The 17,233-nt window shown below is 37.7% G+C and overlaps 2 protein-coding genes across 19 annotated transcripts in view; both read right to left on the reverse strand.

The window, feature by feature from the left end:
• Nucleotides 1-7,954, reverse strand: part of LOC132121270 (coiled-coil domain-containing protein 6-like) — a 34,574-nt gene extending 26,620 nt beyond the window's left edge. Inside the window, exons 1-3 of the mRNA XM_059530501.1 lie at nt 7,695-7,954; nt 4,574-4,723; nt 42-170 (exon numbers count right to left, since the gene is read on the reverse strand). Of these exons, the coding sequence (XP_059386484.1) occupies nt 42-170; nt 4,574-4,723; nt 7,695-7,928 (513 nt within the window). The 5' untranslated portion in view covers nt 7,929-7,954. The remainder of the gene's footprint in view (nt 1-41; nt 171-4,573; nt 4,724-7,694) is intronic.
• Nucleotides 7,955-9,619: 1,665 nt separating this feature from the next.
• LOC132121271 (ankyrin-3-like) overlaps nt 9,620-17,233 on the reverse strand; it is a 115,766-nt gene continuing 108,152 nt past the window's right edge. For all 18 annotated transcript variants that reach the window (XM_059530507.1, XM_059530512.1, XM_059530502.1 and 15 more), the window contains 7 exons: nt 15,807-16,476; nt 15,481-15,703; nt 13,285-13,371; nt 12,673-12,756; nt 12,408-12,545; nt 11,456-11,534; nt 9,620-10,837 (listed from right to left, as the gene is read on the reverse strand). In XM_059530507.1, coding sequence (XP_059386490.1) covers nt 11,469-11,534; nt 12,408-12,545; nt 12,673-12,756; nt 13,285-13,371; nt 15,481-15,703; nt 15,807-16,476 — 1,268 coding nt within the window. In that variant the 3' untranslated portion in view covers nt 9,620-10,837; nt 11,456-11,468. The remainder of the gene's footprint in view (nt 10,838-11,455; nt 11,535-12,407; nt 12,546-12,672; nt 12,757-13,284; nt 13,372-15,480; nt 15,704-15,806; nt 16,477-17,233) is intronic.

The following is a 17,233-nucleotide window of genomic DNA, read 5'->3' on the forward strand; positions in this document are numbered from 1 at the left end:
AAATCTTTTAGCATTCAATAAGCAAAGCTGGAAGGAGTTACCTGTTCTAAGGTGAGCTGTTTGGAGATTGTGTCGTTCTCCAGCTTTTTGATCTTCTTCATCAGTTTGTTGACTTGAAACTCCTGCTCCTGTTCTAAGTGCTGCTCCAGTTCAGCCTTCTCATGTTGTAACTGAGCAAGAAACAGGGAAAATGGATTTTAAACTGATACAACTAGGGATGTCCAGATCCGATCACGTGATCGGAAATCGGGCCCGATCGCGTGGTTTCAGACTCGATCGGAATCGGACGTTACCTCCCGATCAGGACTCGGATATATATATATTCTCATTAATTTTTAACACATCTTTTGTTATGCGGTGGCACAGAGTTAGACCCTTTTGACTCCACACAGAAACAGCAATGCGTGCGGCATGACATCACTTTGTTTTCAAGAGCTGGTGTGAATAAATATTAGGGATGTGCACGGATAGTCGAACATTCGAATATTCGTTCTGCTCTAATTATTCGATAAATAAAAATGATATTCGAATTTCGCAAAAAAAAAAAAAAAAAAAAAAAAAGTTCACAATAAAACCTAATTTGGTCACTTTCTGTGATTCTCCACGGCATATTTGAAGGTGTATGCAAGCAAAAAATAATTAATGAATGATTAAGGGGCCATTCACATATCGCGCCTAATAAGGCGTGGAAAAGGCTATGCGCGCCGCTTTCTCCTTCTTTCCAAAGCGCTCGTTCAGAAGCGCTCCTGAAAAAACGGGACCGCGGTCGCCTACCGCGCGCCTACATTGGAAATAACGAACTTGAGCATGCAAAAGACGCGATATGTGAACGCCCCCTAAAAGAACTGCGGTCTTCTACAGTACTTCAAATATGCCGTGAAGAATCACAGAAAGTGATCCAAGAACATTGTTGCAGCATCTCTCAAGCAACGAATAAACACCGCTAACTTGGAGAATGCAGTGAAAACTCCTCTTCTCGCGTCTGCCCTAGACCCTCGGCACAAACATCTCAGGTTTCTCGATGAAAACATGAGAGAAGTAAGAAAAAAAAGAACATTTTCCTTGATGCGAGTGGTGCGGATGCAGTCGCCACGATGAAGATGCAATGCCCACTCGTTGGAAAAGGCTGAGCCAGTTCTCCAGCGATGATTACAGAGAGTCCAGCCGAGTGGGACGAGTGGGAACAGTTCTTGCTGGAGCCATGTATTCCACCAGATGAGGATCCCATTCAGTAGTGAAACGAAAACACGAAGCGCTTCACAAAACGTATTCGCTTAGCACACCGTTATTTGTGAGTCCCGCCAACGTCTGTGCCGTCAGACCGCGTTTTCTCCGTGGCCGGCCTTATTGTTAACAGACTAAGGAGCCGACTTTCCCCCAATCATGTTTACATGCCTGTATTTCTTAACAAGAACATTTGAAACAATAGAAAAAAAGAAAAAAAGATTTGCTGACAGTTTAAAAGTTAAGTGTAAGCTACATTCTGTACAATAGCCTCATTGCTGCAGGCTGCTTTACGTTTTTTCTTTGTTCACTTTATTTTTATTTTTTTTGCTTTTAATCTGTACTTTTGTTTGTTTGCACGCATTGTTAAAGGTTTTCAGCTACAAAACACGATGTGTAATGTTCAAGCTTATTGTAAGCTTGTTCAAAATGACGAAAACAAATGTTGCTGAAAAATAACGACTGACTCATTAAACTTAATTTAAATAAACAAATATTCGAATATTAGTTTTTTGTGAGCTCAAATATTCGAATGTGATATTTGTGGAAAACGCCCATCCCTAATAAATATAGATTCAAACTCAGAGACATGATAGTTTGCGCATGACCTGATATTTCATTCAGACCCAGAAAACAGCGAGATGAACATCACAGAGCGCTAAACTGCAGTGTGTGTTTCATTCATACTCGAAGCCGGAGCACGCTCTCGCGCTGATATCAGGATATTCCTAATATGCACAAAAGCGTCCAGCTATGCTGTGGTGCTCACAGGAAAACAGAAACTTATGCAAACACGAAGACATTAATATACGATCACGACAATAAATTGTTCTTCAAGTCATCTCCAGCAGGTGATAAATAAAGTATGAACAATGCAGTGCTGATTGACATAGTATTTATTACAGTATAGAAACTATTCTGCATTATTATGTGATAAACAGTGTTTGTAGTATATAAACAAATCATTATTATTTGTTATTGTCCAGCATTCATAGATTTCTAAGCCAATTAAAAGCTAGAAATTAGAGAAAAAATAAAGTTGCCTATACTACCAGTCAGAAGTTTTTGAACAGTAAGCTTAAGGTTTGTTTTTTTTTTTTTTTTTTTTTTTAAGAAGTCCCTTCTATTCACCAAGCCTGCATTTATTTGATCCAAAGTACAGCAAAACAGTAAGATTTTGAAATATTTTTACTAGCCTATTTAAAATAGCTGTTTTATATTTGAATATATTTCAAAATGTAATTTATTCGCTCTTCTTTATTCTTTTTTTATGTATTATAGAAGTATCGGATCGGGACTCGGTATCGGCAGATACTCAAAATCAAATGACTCGGACTCGAGGACAAAAAAACCTGATCGGGACATCCCTAGATACAACTATGAACTGAAGACTGAAGCTGCTCAAGCCACATATTTGAAAAATCCTGCAACTTTTGCATAGTTTGTGCTTGCGGTTTTATAATCATTGTGAAATTAGCAAACCGGCAGCTCCAGTAGTAATGAAAAGATTGATCTTGAACTCTGTCATGGGAACCCACATCGGACCAACTGTTTGGAAAATGGATGAATGGATGATTTAGCTGCAGGTGCCATCTTCTGGTGAATAGCAGGAATACATTCGGCACATTCGAAGATTGTATTGGTTCTAATAATTATCATTTTCTTTTTCTTTTTTTAAACCGCTTTCCGATTTACAGCTATAGCTGGAATTTGTTGAGTCTTAGTGCTTACAGCTGCATTTACAACAAACTGCAACCCATGACTCTCAACATTTTCCCATCTGTGATGGAATGTGTACAACCACTGGTGACCATATGCTTCTCTGCAGCTCTTTCTTTTCCCCCGCTCCATCTGTGGCTCTTTCTCTTATGTTCCACAAGAAATTGAGGACAAGCAGAATTCCCCAGACCCTTAAAGCTGTAAGAAGTTCCTTAAAGACAGCATTGCTAAAGCAGTTCCTTTAAAGTGCATGAATCACTGATTCAAAGTCAGATAAACCTCAAGAGTGTGGTGGAACTGGGAAGGGCTTTTCATGGAAGCTCTGTCCTTGGTAGGTGATCTCAATATATCACTCTTAACAAGATTGTGTGTATGTTTAAATGTTCCCAGAAAGCTTGGTCAAGGCCAATTACAGAGTAGACCTTGAACGACATCTCCTGTACTCACCCTCAGTGACTTATCACCAGATCTTTGAACACAATGGTGGAAACCATCTTCTTTTACTTTAACATGGGCTCAACATTTGCTATGTAATATGCAGGGCCCTATGACTTCTGCTATGCTGAAAACACAGATGGAACAGAGTCATGAAAATAGACTAGTATCTGTAAATATTTAGCAGCAAAAATATGAATCCTAAATGTTCTGCGGGTTTCTGTGTATGAATGGAGCATAAGTGCGGTTTTGTTTACTACACATACTGAAACACACGTGACAGTGATTTCTGCATCTGCCGTCTCACTAAATACATGAACATCTCCAGAACTGCTCGGAGAGTCACTTCCTGAGCATTTTAACATTTCATGAGTAAAACTACTGTCATATATACACACAAAAGTGTAAAGGTATTCATGGCAACCAGTGAAAATAAAAGTACACACACACACACACACATATATAGGGCTATTGTAATATATATATATATATATACACACACATACATACATACATGCATACACACACACACACACACACACACACACACACACACACACACACACACACATATTTTGTTAAACTTAATATATAAATGTAATATGTTAATGATAAATTGTATAGGTTTCATGATTTTAATTAATTCGGTCTGTTGTGAGCGCGACTGCTGTGACTGTTGACGTACGACGCTGCTGATGTGTTATCTGGTGCGCCCAATAACAAAGATAACACGTCTGCAGCGTCACTGCAGTGTTGTGAACGCACTCACAACAGACCCGGAAGAGAAGACAATGCTGAATAAAGTTGTAGTTTTTGCTATTTTTGGACCAAATTGTATTTTCAATGCTTCAAAAAATTCTAACTGACCCTCTGATGTCACATGGACTACTTTGATGATGTTTTTCTTACCTTTCCTGACATGGACAGTATACCGTACACACAGCTTCAATGGAGGGACTGAGAGCTCTCGGACTAAATATAAAATATCTTAAACTGTGTTCTGAAGATGAACGGAGGTCTTATGGGTTTGGAACGAAATTAATGTAGAGTCATTAATGACATTCTCATATTTTACTTTATTTCATTTTTTTCTTACGAGCTCAAATATTCTAATACAATATTTCTGAAAAATGCCCATCCCTAGACCATAAAGAACAAATCGCATTCACATACAGGACAACAGCTGAGCACTTACCTGCATAAGTTTTCGAGAGAGCTCATTGGTGAGGAACTCCTCTTCCTTCTCATAGTTGACTGCTAGAGTTTCTTTCTCTTTCTGCAGAGCCTGAATCTTCTTGAACAGGGTGTTACTGATGAACTCTTCTTCTTGTTCTGCTCTCGCTTGCTAAAAAAGAATTTTAGAAAGCACAAAAATGTTAGTCTAAAGCCGCTGAAAATACATCAGTAACGGGTAATGAAAACAATTCATTAACCTTATATTTGTTGCCTCAAAGTAAAAAACATTTCTTCACTTTGCATGTATATATTATGGTAATAAATGGTTGATAATGTTGGGATGACTCGGAATAAACAAACAAAATACTTTTTGTTCAAGGAATAGTTCTCCCAGAAAGAAAATTCGCTGAAAATATTCTCACCCTTAGGTCATTCACTGCAAAGGATCCAGTAATGTGATTTCTCTAAATTTGTTCTGATGAAGAAACAACCTCATTTACATCTTGGATCAGTATAGTGAGTATATTTTCAGTAAATTCTCATTTGTGGGTGAGCTAGTCCTAACTATTTCTATTCCTAACATGTTGTGTTGATCATTTTGATTTTTTGTGTAAGAAGGATGGCTTTTATTATTAATATACAAGGTACAGCAAACTTTACAGTGGCAACTCTCAGAGAGCAAGAAACATCCAAACATACATAAACACATAAACAGGACATTAACACATTACTATAATTAATCAATTACTCATTTACCATTATTGAAAAGCATATTATGAAGAATTGCTTAACACATCATACTGGAACTGGTTAATAATAAAGCAACACTTGGAGATATTACACAACCAATATAGAACTAATTTGACTTTGATCACAAACATAAGAAAGTGGCCTCTCTGACTAATGAATGTAGAACAAAAGCCCTACAAGCATGACGTTTGTTTCCAATCTAAATGCAGCTGAAACATTTAAAGAAATGATGGAGGCAGCAAAACTGGGCCAAGGAAAACATCCCGAAGGAGGATAAATCAAAGGCATTTCAGGACAGTGGTTTAGTTATAATTTATACAGACAAGCCAAGTTCATCTGGCTTGTAGAGACCAATTCACAATGCACTCTGAAACCCAAGTCCATCACATATAAGGAACTGAAAGTCTAACACAACAGACGTATTTTCTACATATAGGTGTCATCAAGAAGCCATTTGCAGACCCTGAGAGAACATGAAGTGCATAATGATTAAGATCTCTGCAGATAACATGGGGATGAAATAAACCTTATCAAGCGGCTTTCTTAATTTTGATTGTACAACAAACACATGCTGTCAAATGATCATCAAATATTAACTAGCAACCAAAACAAACTGATGATAGATTGTACTGTGCTTTATAGTACTGTAGCACCAGTATATCATCATCAATCCCTGTGCAATCATATGCAAATGAATCAATCCATCATCCATGAGATGATTTGCATTCACTTACTTGATGAACTACATGCTAAATTTGTTTAACCCTTCTAAGCCTAAAGTATAATATTTGACACTTTACTGAAAAACCTGTTGTACACAATCTACTACATGCCTTCTGCCCTCAACCTAATACATTTGTCTTTTTGATGCAAATATGCATCAAATATGTGTGTGTGTGTGGCAAATGTGATACAGCATGCTCATCTTTCAGTCACTATTGCATTAGATTGCATTATATGTTTTGCCCCCACAACTTGATAATAAAATTAAGCATTTAAATATAATCTTAAAACATGTTATAGGTAGATAACTGGCTTTTATAGCGTAGGGAAGTTGTGGCCTAATGGTTAGAGAGTCGGACTCCCAATCGAAAGGTTGTGAGTTCGAGTCCCGGGCCGGCAGGAATTGTGGGTGGGGGGAGTGCATGTACAGTTCTCTCTCCACCTTCAATACCACGACTTAGGTGCCCTTGAGCAAGGCATCAAACCCCCAACTGCTCCCCGGGCGCCCTTGAGCAAGGCATCAAACCCCCAACTGCTCCCCGGGCGCCGCAGCATAAATGGCTGCCCACTGCTCCGGGTGTGTGCTCACAGTGTGTGTGTGTGTTCACTGCTCTGTGTGTGTGCACTTTGGATGGGTTAAATGCAGAGCACAAATTCTGAGTGTGGGTCACCATACTTGGCTGAATGTCACTTCACTTTCACTTTCATTTTATACAAGTGGTCTGCTGTACTGTTATAAAGATTGCAGTGATTACAATGCATCAGAATATCATCTTACTGTTTGTCCAAATATACATCAGCAATAGCACCAAATGATATATGTTTGCTCAGTGCTTCTGGAAAAAATTAAGGCATATTTTGTTCCTTAAGTATGAGCTCCACATTTTTATTATATCATGATACATAAGGCTGACATATAACACGTTACCTTTTTTAGATTTTAATATTTTGTCTATATGTTTAATACACTGAAATATTTCATTTTAAAATAAAACAATTTCCTAACGTATTTCATATGTCAGGGTTATAGGGTTAAACTGTACTATAATATATTAATTGTCAAATCTACTTAAGCAAGCTCATGACGTACAAAGCTAGCCACATTATTATAGTGGATCGTGTTGATATATTATAGGAGGAGTTATAACTATCGTGCTTTCATTGGCACGTGCTTGTGGCACTTCACTGTACTGTCACTCAAAAAATAAGACCAAGTCTCCATGAAAGGTGTACTTTATACTTTCTCTGTGACCTATCTATATAGATACTCTTCTATACTAATTATGTGAGTTATATTAACGAGGCTGGCATTAATTACTGTCCCAGTTTAACTTATTATTGTGCTGCTAGCTCGTGCTAAGATTAATATTTCACTGACAGTTTCTTAGATTCTGAACACAAACAAAACGCCAACAGAGTCACTAAAAGGTGCTTGTTTAGTAAATTATTATTATTTTATTTAACAAGACATAACGGAAAACATGAGACAATAAAAGCTAATCATTAGCACGTTAGCTTTAGTAAATCGTAAATGTAACGTTACTGTAACAGCTACTGGAAATAAGTTTAATAACACACGAAATGACCAAATTCCTTATTATTAGTGTTAGCTTTCGTGTGCATTTAGGTAAATAAGTATGAACTGTAAACACGTGTGAATGACTCACTATGGTGACACTGGCTTTGCGCAAGTCTCTGTTCTCCTCCTGCAGAGCTTTACACTTCAGTTTAAACGTCTCGAGCTCGATCTTCAGCACTTTATTCTCTTGCTGTAAAGATGCCAGGCGGTTCGTCAACTCCTCTAGACGGAACGAAGAGATAAGGATGGAAGAGGACAAAGATGAGGAGCAGTGAGGGGTGGCTCCGTCCGTGTCGCTCTCACTCGCGCTGTCCGCCATCATTGAGCATCAGCGTGAGTGAGTCAGAGTGAGAATGAGGAATGAAATACTGCGTAGGATGCGAGCGCTACAGTGACCTCTAGTGATTCGATTCATTTGAGCGAATCGTTTAGTTTAAACGGTTCGCCCTGGAAATGGGCGGGGATTAGAACTCAGGCACAATGGGGCTCAATAATAAAGATTCGAATTCAAAATGTCACAACTTTTTTTTTTATCTGTATACTGGTCGTGGGCCTTGTGTCTCACCGGGTTGCTCATTGACGGAAACATTGCCAAGTAACATTACTCAAAATGTTGCCCCGTGTATCATCACCTTAACCAGCACGCAGCATGTGGAAGCTGTTAATTTTCTCAGCGCTGACATGGTTGGACCAATCATAATGGTCTGTGTTTACTGGATTAGCCAGTTTTTAAAAATATGTTTATGGCACATGTCTGTTTATATGTAATCATTCATTCAAATGTAATACAATTTGTAACTTATCTACCTGTAATCAGCATTTTACGGAGTCAATAGTTGAGCCTGCCAAAGGAAGATGGACACAGGGCCTGTTTTTTTTGGCATGTTTGATAGATAAAACTACTGTAGTTACATGAATTCAGCTCATGAGTGTGAACGAGTTTACATTTACATTTATTCATTTAGCAGACACTTTTATCCAAAGCAGCTAACAAATGAGGACAACCGAAGCAATCAAACTAACAGAAGAGCAAGAATACAGAGTACTATTGTTAGAGGGTCAAGTTGGTTTATATATACAGTGTGTGTGTGTGTGTCTATATATATATATATATATATATATAAATAAAAGAAAATAGTAGAATACAACGTGTTAGTGAGTACATTTTACCCGTAATAAATAAAACAAGTATATAATAGAAATAGATTAGAGTGTTAGAGGGTTTTCTATAATAATAAGAAAAGTAGACTGAACAGAAATACAAAACAGAGTGCTAGTGTTTAGTAGCTGAATGCAGCTGTACTCACTTAAAGTCGACTTCTCCCTCAAAGTCCACACAACCAAAATGTTTGCTTCAGAAAGTTCATAAAGAGACTGTAAATGTATTTCATCCAAGTGAATACAGTGGTTTGTTTGAGGACACACAATTATTTTGTATAATGAATTTTTATATCCTGAATTTAATTTAAGCTTTAAGATCAGAGCTCACAAATATGGAAAAAGAAAGCTCAAGTGTACCTGTTTGAAGTATCACACAATAACCACTTTCAGTCAAACTGCCTTTCTCTACATACTAGAGTTTTATTAATAATTTTTGTTAATTTTTCACAAAGAAAGGGAAGACTATTTTTAAGAACATTCAGTTGTTTTAAGACAATTGATAAGTGACATTTTATGGCAGCCAAGAACATTTTAACCACTCTTCCCAGCTTTGACTCCCTGCTATAAAGGAAAAAAGTAAATAATAATAAAATATTATTTAAAGTATATTTGTACAGTACATTTCTACATTCACATCAAAATGAGGCTTTATTTACAGAATGAATAAAACCACTGTGACCGGATGGGTTGATTATTATTACTCCGTTACACTGTGAGGAAAAGGTGCTTAGTCTAATGAAAATAGACTTGAATTCTTATGTTTCTTTTGAATATGTCCTGGACTTACTTTTTATCACGAGATTCCCGCATAAACGTTCTGATGCTTAATGTTGAACAAGAAAGAGACCACAGTGAGGATTTGAACACAATTTATTATAAGCTTAAATAATTAATTTGATCATCCAGTGTATGTTTTTTATTTTCCATACGTTTGTTACCAGATCTATTATCCATGAATGCTTGGGTGATTTCTCAATGCACCAAAACCAAAGTAAAATTGCCCCCAAAACCACAGCAGCCTTGAAAAGTAGTAATACACTGCTAGAATGATTACAAATGACAGGCTGACAGAAAGACTTCTACATCTTAGATCCAATACACATGAGAACAGTTAAAAGTGCATCACGCCAATCAACATGACGCGTATCGGTGAGCGTTCTGATTTCTGCTGTATCTGTAACTGCATAGGGAACCCAGCACTGCGATGTAATGGGACACAGTGTATTTTAGTGAAGCTGAACAATGGTGTTGTTATACTGTCATCTTTCTAAAAAAAAAAAAACGTGAGCATTAGCAAGGCTGTGAGTGTACATACAGAACATCATTTCCCCACCTCTTGTGTGTTATGTGGTTTAGAAAAATCAAAATAAAGTGAATCACATGCATGAAAATATTAGTACTCTGAATAAGTCTTTAAACAGAACTACAGCGGCTCCAATGCGTGTACCACTGAAAACCACAGTAGGTTTGAAAGAAACATCAGTTGTTAAAATCAAGCTGGCTTTTTTTTTTCTTTTTCTTTTTCTTTTACAAACATTTTTCTTGATAATAATTATACAAGTGCATGTGAAGTGCGTTCCCTTAAAATTGGAATCAGAATTGGTAGTTCATTCCTACACACTTGCCAGTGCATTAATAATTTTGTGAGCCACTTTCAAATTTATACAGTGTAAGTTATGTACATCATAAACTCCAACAGTATTATACACCCCGACATTACGTGTCAGAGAGGAAAAAAATGTAAGGCGAGTGTAAAAGGTGATTTGAACGATTCCGTCCATTTCTGTCAATATGCAGTATGTGACCTCTTTGGTCACGGAAGTGCTTAGGCGCTGCCGTGGAGCACCTCGAATCGGACACTCCAGTCAACTGAAACGTCCTCTCAATCATAAGCGGTTCCGTGTTATTGACAGAAACAATTTTTTTTCATGCTCATGCTAAATCAAAAGTTGTCTGGCTGAAAACCATTTGTTGTATGAAAGCTGCAGACACACGATCCTCATCCCCTGACCTCCCGCACATCCCCGGTGATCCTCCTCGTGGGAAAATGTTTCTGAAACACTTTCAGATCTGAAATACAGTGACATACAGGAATATATCAGCTTATTTTATTCATGCAAGAACATAGCATAACTTTAAAATTTAGTCTAAAAATCTGAGCCTACACTGAAAATCTGGGATAAAATCTCTCATTTAAAACTGGAAATAAGCAGAAGGTTTTAGTGCGTGTAAAGCAAAGAATATTATAAAATTAAATACATCCAATATATTTATGATGCTGTGTTTTTTCCAGGTCACTAATTAAATCTAAGCCTATATATAAAATATAAATAAATAACTTGTCACTAAGCAAAACGTGTTTTGAAAACCATTTCGACTTTAGATGTCTAGTCATTGTGCAGGTTCACAGCGCAAGACCCAAATGAGCCTTCAAAACATGTTGTCCTGGTCTGCATACAATAGCATGAGTAAAAACAATTGCATGGACTAATTTGTTGAGCTTGCATGTCATCAATGTGCTGCGTTTCAACTGTGCTGGAAAAAGCGCTGTTGCAAAGCACATTCCTCTGGTGACTACAGTGGTGATGACTATACACAAAAGATACTCCCCTATACTGACAGGATTCTGCATTTCTCTGCTTTTTACCCCTTGACTTCCACTGCTCCTAGTTTTATGCCTGGACTTACCCAAAAGAGCATGTTATGATTGACCCATTTTTTCCCTTTGTCTTCCTTCCTTCTTTATGCCCTTCTCTTCTTCTCCAGCCTGAAACAACAAAAGCTTGAGAAAGTTAGAGATGACTCTAAAAGAGCCGTCATACTACACAGTGTCTATAGGGATATTATTTCCCATGCCCATTCATGGTATCACATGACAAATGCTATAAAAGAAAAAAAAATACAAGTGAGATACCAATGTTCCCCCTATTTTATGGACAATTGAGACACATAAGCAGAATGTCATTGAAGTGTCTTTGAAGTAATTCTAATTTGCTCATAATTAACTTATTGGGAGGTTTTTATTTAGTTGTCATGTATCTCATGAAAACCAATTAAGAAAATTAACAGTAAAGCAATGAAGATAACTTAGGTAACATCAGGCTATCTATCTAGCGTAGTTATATACAAGTACTGCATTACTGTTCTCTTTTGTTTGTATTTGTGAGGTAATTCAAGATTAACTAGTTCTGTTAAGATAACTTGTATAATCATGGGAAAAGTAAGTTATGCTCATGGGAAAACAAAACATTCTAAAGTCATTTTTCAGTATTATTTGTTGTAGGATGCAGCCTAAATTAAATCAGCATAGCATCAGAAAATCATTGGGCATGCAGATGGACTCCAGTTGTAACGGTTTAGCTTATTAAAGCTTATTTCCCCACATTTTTTTTTTTTTGAGTTTGATTTCTGCTCTGAAAGTTTTTTGTTTTTTTTCTGTGTGGGAGCAACATTAAAGTACGTGGCCACACAGCTGGAGGGAACCCATATCAATCAACAGATGTTCACTCAGTTTTACATTAATAAAGCCACTTCAAAGCAAAATCAGGAAACTTGGGTTAAATTTAGAATACAGCAGGCTGTTCTGAAATGTTTTGCACACTGCACTAGCACTAGCATCAGCACCGCACACGAATCCAACCTCAGTGTGCTCTCTGAGGGGCCCGGGGCCCCCCTCTTCCTCCTGCTCGGCCCTATTGGCCTGCCAGGTATGCTTCCCATGCTTTCTCCTGCCTTTATCTTCCACACCAGCTGTGCGACGCACCACTTTCCGGATGACCTAGGAGAAGGGGGCAAAGTCATGTCTCATGGTACTGGATTAGACCCACACGGGGGTAGAAGGAAAGAGAAAAGACATGGTAAAACGAGGAGATGGTGATGCTGATAGGGGTGGGCATGGACATTACTTTTCTGGTGACTAAGTTTCCATCTTCATCTGTGAACTGCTCCCCTGTCACAGTCTCAACAGGGATGTTTCTGGCCTGATCACCCTACACAGGTGGGATGCATGATGAAACATTACAGATATTTTACTTTGGTTTGCCGATGACAATAGCTGGATGCATTTAGTCATTCAAACAAACATACAAATTGGTCGATCGAACACTATAGGCCAACTGTCTTTTGACATGCCAAAAACATAACTCTTGAAATTAATCCAGTAATTATTGACTTATTGAAAATTTTGGTTCAATTAAAGCAAAATCTGTAAAATCAAGATGCGCAACATGAGGTTTCATTATGTAGAGAAACGCAATACTAACATGAAGAATTAGTAGTGGTGCTAACCTTAGCAAGCATCTGTAATTAATCAAAGATAGGGGATGGATAAAAAAATACAAGAGAATAAAATTAAAAGATAAAAATCAGATTATGCTAGAAAAGTACACAGCAGCTTCTTCGTGAAAAGTGGCAGTGTGCTAATCACTTCATTTTCTTTTAGCACACAGACTAAAAGCACAAGCAAAGTCTGTAGCACACAAACTGGCCCAAATCTACAAGAGTACCACTCAAAGTACCTTCAGAATCACTCTCCGCCGATACACTCTGGTGGTGACAGTTTCTTCCTCATCAGAGCTGGATTCATTATCTTTACGAATGTCCTGCTAGAGTCAGGTCAAATCACAGCAGTGCATGAGCCGTCAACCTCATATGAAGTGCTTCAGACCTTTAACTAATGTTCTTCAAGTCACAAATCTTCACTGCACTGATGGTGACCCAGAGTTTATAATGGTTACTATTTCTTTAAGTGGAGAATGTAATCATGTTTACATAAGCAGTTATAATCAATCTAATGCTTTTTTCTCTTTCTTTTTGTACACACAAAAAAGTTAGATCGCTTCTGTCGAGGTATACATAAGCATCTGAAGCATAATCAAGAACTTCAAGGATTTAATATAATACAGGTCACATTCTTTTGTTAAAATTCGATTTAATTATTGTTTATCTTTGTTGTAGCCTGAGACTTGAGAGACTGGTGAAGACATGATGGCATTTTCAGTAAATTACTATAGGGCACAAAGCTTCAGTGCAATGGAAATATCACAAAGGAAGAGCCTAAAAGACTTTCCGACTCCCTGGGAAGTGAACTTAGGATACGTTTACGCGATGTAGTCAAGAATGGAAAAGTTTTTCCCTTTCAAAAAGTTTCACGTATACATGACAATGTTTTCAAAATGATTTGCGTTTACACATATCCACGAAAGTGACCAAAAATTCTGCATTATGTACGCCAGGCCAGTAGTTGGTGTTGTCCCCTTGTTAGTAAACAGCACCTGTAGGGAAGTGACGATTATACGTTGTATATGATGTGTCTGGAGAAAATCCCGTATTCGCCGTTCATACGGGACACGTCCCAGCCAGGATTTTAATAATGCAGGTTTTGGCTATTTGAACTGTGCATGTTGATCGTTGTGTAACATTCGTGAGAGCTATAAAAGAGCAGAGCAGACGGCTCCTTATTCTTTCGAATCGCTTTCACATGTTTGTTCGTTCGATAATTAAATGCTACAGATTTTGATAATATGAATGGAGTACTTAAACTCAAATGGCTTCAGTCTTTTGTTAGAAATGAGCATTCATACTGGTTTGCAATTCCATCCAGTTTGTCAAAAAAATTTGGAGGTATTAAGTTTTTCTTACAATGTGACTTTGAGATATCCGAAATTCCACTGAAACAGTCAAATTTTCATAAACAAGTCCTCTTGTATTGGAAAATGTTGTTTAAACATAACTTCAGTCCTCATAATATTTCCTTATGGAATTATCATTGTATTTTATTTCAAAGAAAATCTTTATTTTTGGAGGACTGGTGGCAAACAGGTGTTTGGTCAGTGTTACACATTACGGATAAAAATGGTTGCTTCTTTAGTTATAATTACTTCGGCACTCAATTTAATTTTAAGTGTGAGGAAAAAGTTTATTTGAAAGTTATTAAAAGTATTCCTTTACCATTCCTTAATATGCTAAAGGGGATCTGAACATATTCGACTATCATTCCCAAGATTTTGGATCTTAAATTAGGCAAAGTAAATTTTGCAGATGAGAAGTGTATTAATAAGTTTATTAGAAATTGTCGTCTTATGCAGGAAAGCTATCCTGGTCCAGTAAGAGGGAACTATATTTTTCAACATCTAAATAGGAAATCAGTTAATGAATTTAGATGCAAATATTTGTTATTTCCTCTCCCACCAAAATATAAAGAAGTTCACTTTTTGTACGATATTTATCCTGCTAAGGAATTTCTGAGATTAAGGTTTAATATGGATTGTAATATATGTCAATCTTGTAATAAGGATGTAGAAACAACAACAAAAATACTTTTTCTCCATTGTTATCTGGTGAATTTGTTTTGGACTGAAGTATGTCACCGGATTAAACAAAGAATTACTATTTTTCCATCGATTACTTGGGACATGTTGAAATTTGGAGTTAATTTGGAGGATAAAACTTGCACTTTGAAACCCGTTTTCAAAAATCTGAGTTTTCAGTCTCCAAAATGCCATTGCCATGTAAACGAACATAGAAAACGCATAAAAAGTTTCCCCTTTTTGGCTGAAAATGTTGACGAGTAAACAGCACTTTAGTTCTGAACAAGGGAGAAGATTGAGACACCCTGAGCCATGTGAGTACATGTTTGGTTTAAAAAACATTCTAAGAAAAACTAAAAAAGCATTGATCTTTACTATTTTAAGGTCTATTGAATAACATTTTACCTGGACTATAGGCTCGGAAATGTCCTCCTCCCTGTTGTTTGGTCCTCTGTCCTCTACAGCCTCACTGCTTACTTCTTGTCCAGAGTCTTTCCTAGCTTTACCATTTGTTTTGCTGGAAGAATCATTGGCGTCTTGTGACAAACGAGCTTGGGCTTGGAGCTTTTGATAATCCCCATTTTGCCTCTCAGTTTCCACTCCTGGTGTAGAGGACATTAGTTCTTGGCTGTGGAGGCATCAAAGTTCGAAACACATTACTCGATTGATACCTAACCTGCTGAGCTTGCAGAATAAGAATACAGTATGTTGGTAGAGGTCACTGTTCTTACCCAGTATCCAGTCTGTGGTCAGAAGTTGCCATCTTCCCATTTGCACCTGATGTCTCACTTTGCAGACCTGAAATGGAAGACACATCTTTGTCTGCCTGCTGCACTTCACAGAAGATTGCTTGCAACCTCTCCTCAGTCATCTCCTCCTCCTCTGAGCCTTCCTCCAACTTAATGTTCTCCAAGAGAGACTTTATTTTCTCTTGGGTCATCTCTTCATCTTCTTCGTCAAACCCAGACTTGCCATTCTCTCCAGGAGCTTCGTTGGCTGAGACACAGACGGGAAGCTTAGATTGGACTTCCTTCTGCTCTTTTACTGGACTTTCTGGGAAGACATCTGATTCTTTTGATGTTCTCTCACTGTCATGCTGTTCCGTGGGCACTGGTATTTCTTTGCTGACACCAAAGTAATTTTCAGCTGACCAATCCTCTTGGCTAACAGAATCTCGGCCTCCAATAAAGGTTTCCTCAGCCATGACGGTAGGTGGCTTGGTCTCTGCAGACACTGGGCCACTAGTGGTCGGCAAGGACAGTTCACTGGGTCTAACAGGGGCACTAAAGGGGAAATTTAGCCTACTGTCCTCGCCAAAGAAATCATCCTGGTGCAGTGGGGTAGGGGGTTCATAGGCCAGCTCTGAGGGACTCTTGAGCTCCAGCTCAATGCTGTGGTAACCTGAGTGATACAATACAGTGAGATGAAGGCGAACACCACTTGTGTACAATGCCACAGCAACAGATGTAATGACAGAGGCCTTTGAAAATGTCATAGAGGATCATGTTGATGTTAGGGTGGCATTCTGAATTGAATGAGCCCTAACATTAAGACTTTTAAGGAGATTTCTGGGTTATTTGCAGAAGTTAGAATTGTCGAATTTTCCCTGAATCTTAAAGGTGTTGTAGTAATGTGTCGTTCTTGAACGATTTGTTCATTTTGAACCAATCTTTAATTTGACTCAGGAAGAACGAGTCATCTCGGGGGGTGATTCGTTCAGTCGCGAATGCGCAATATAGCAGTTCATCTGTGTCAGTCAATGGAGTCTGAGCCAGAAAGAGAATTGATTAGTTCATTGTTTGGGTCTATCGTGTTTTTGACTCATTCCTTAATCACGTGACAGCCCCATATGCTAAACCAATGCAGTCTGAGCCGGAAAGAGAATTGATTAGTTCATCTTTCGGGTCTTCGGGTTGTTCGTTCTTTTGTCCCGTGACGTGACAACATTGGCTAGAGTAATTAGTTAATTTACAATCTTCCTTACAAATGGGTGCATAGTACCTATTATTACTTTTTTTATTATAATTATTATTTACTTTTACAGTTACATGATGCATTTCTGGTTTCAAATTGTTGCTTTTAATTTCTGCCATGATGTTACTTTTCCATAACACCGAATGTGGTAATAAAGAGTTGGTTATGCTTTTAATTTTGTCCA

The sequence above is a fragment of the Carassius carassius genome, chromosome 39 (assembly GCF_963082965.1).
Source record: "Carassius carassius chromosome 39, fCarCar2.1, whole genome shotgun sequence".
Taxonomy (NCBI): Eukaryota; Metazoa; Chordata; class Actinopteri; order Cypriniformes; family Cyprinidae; genus Carassius; species Carassius carassius.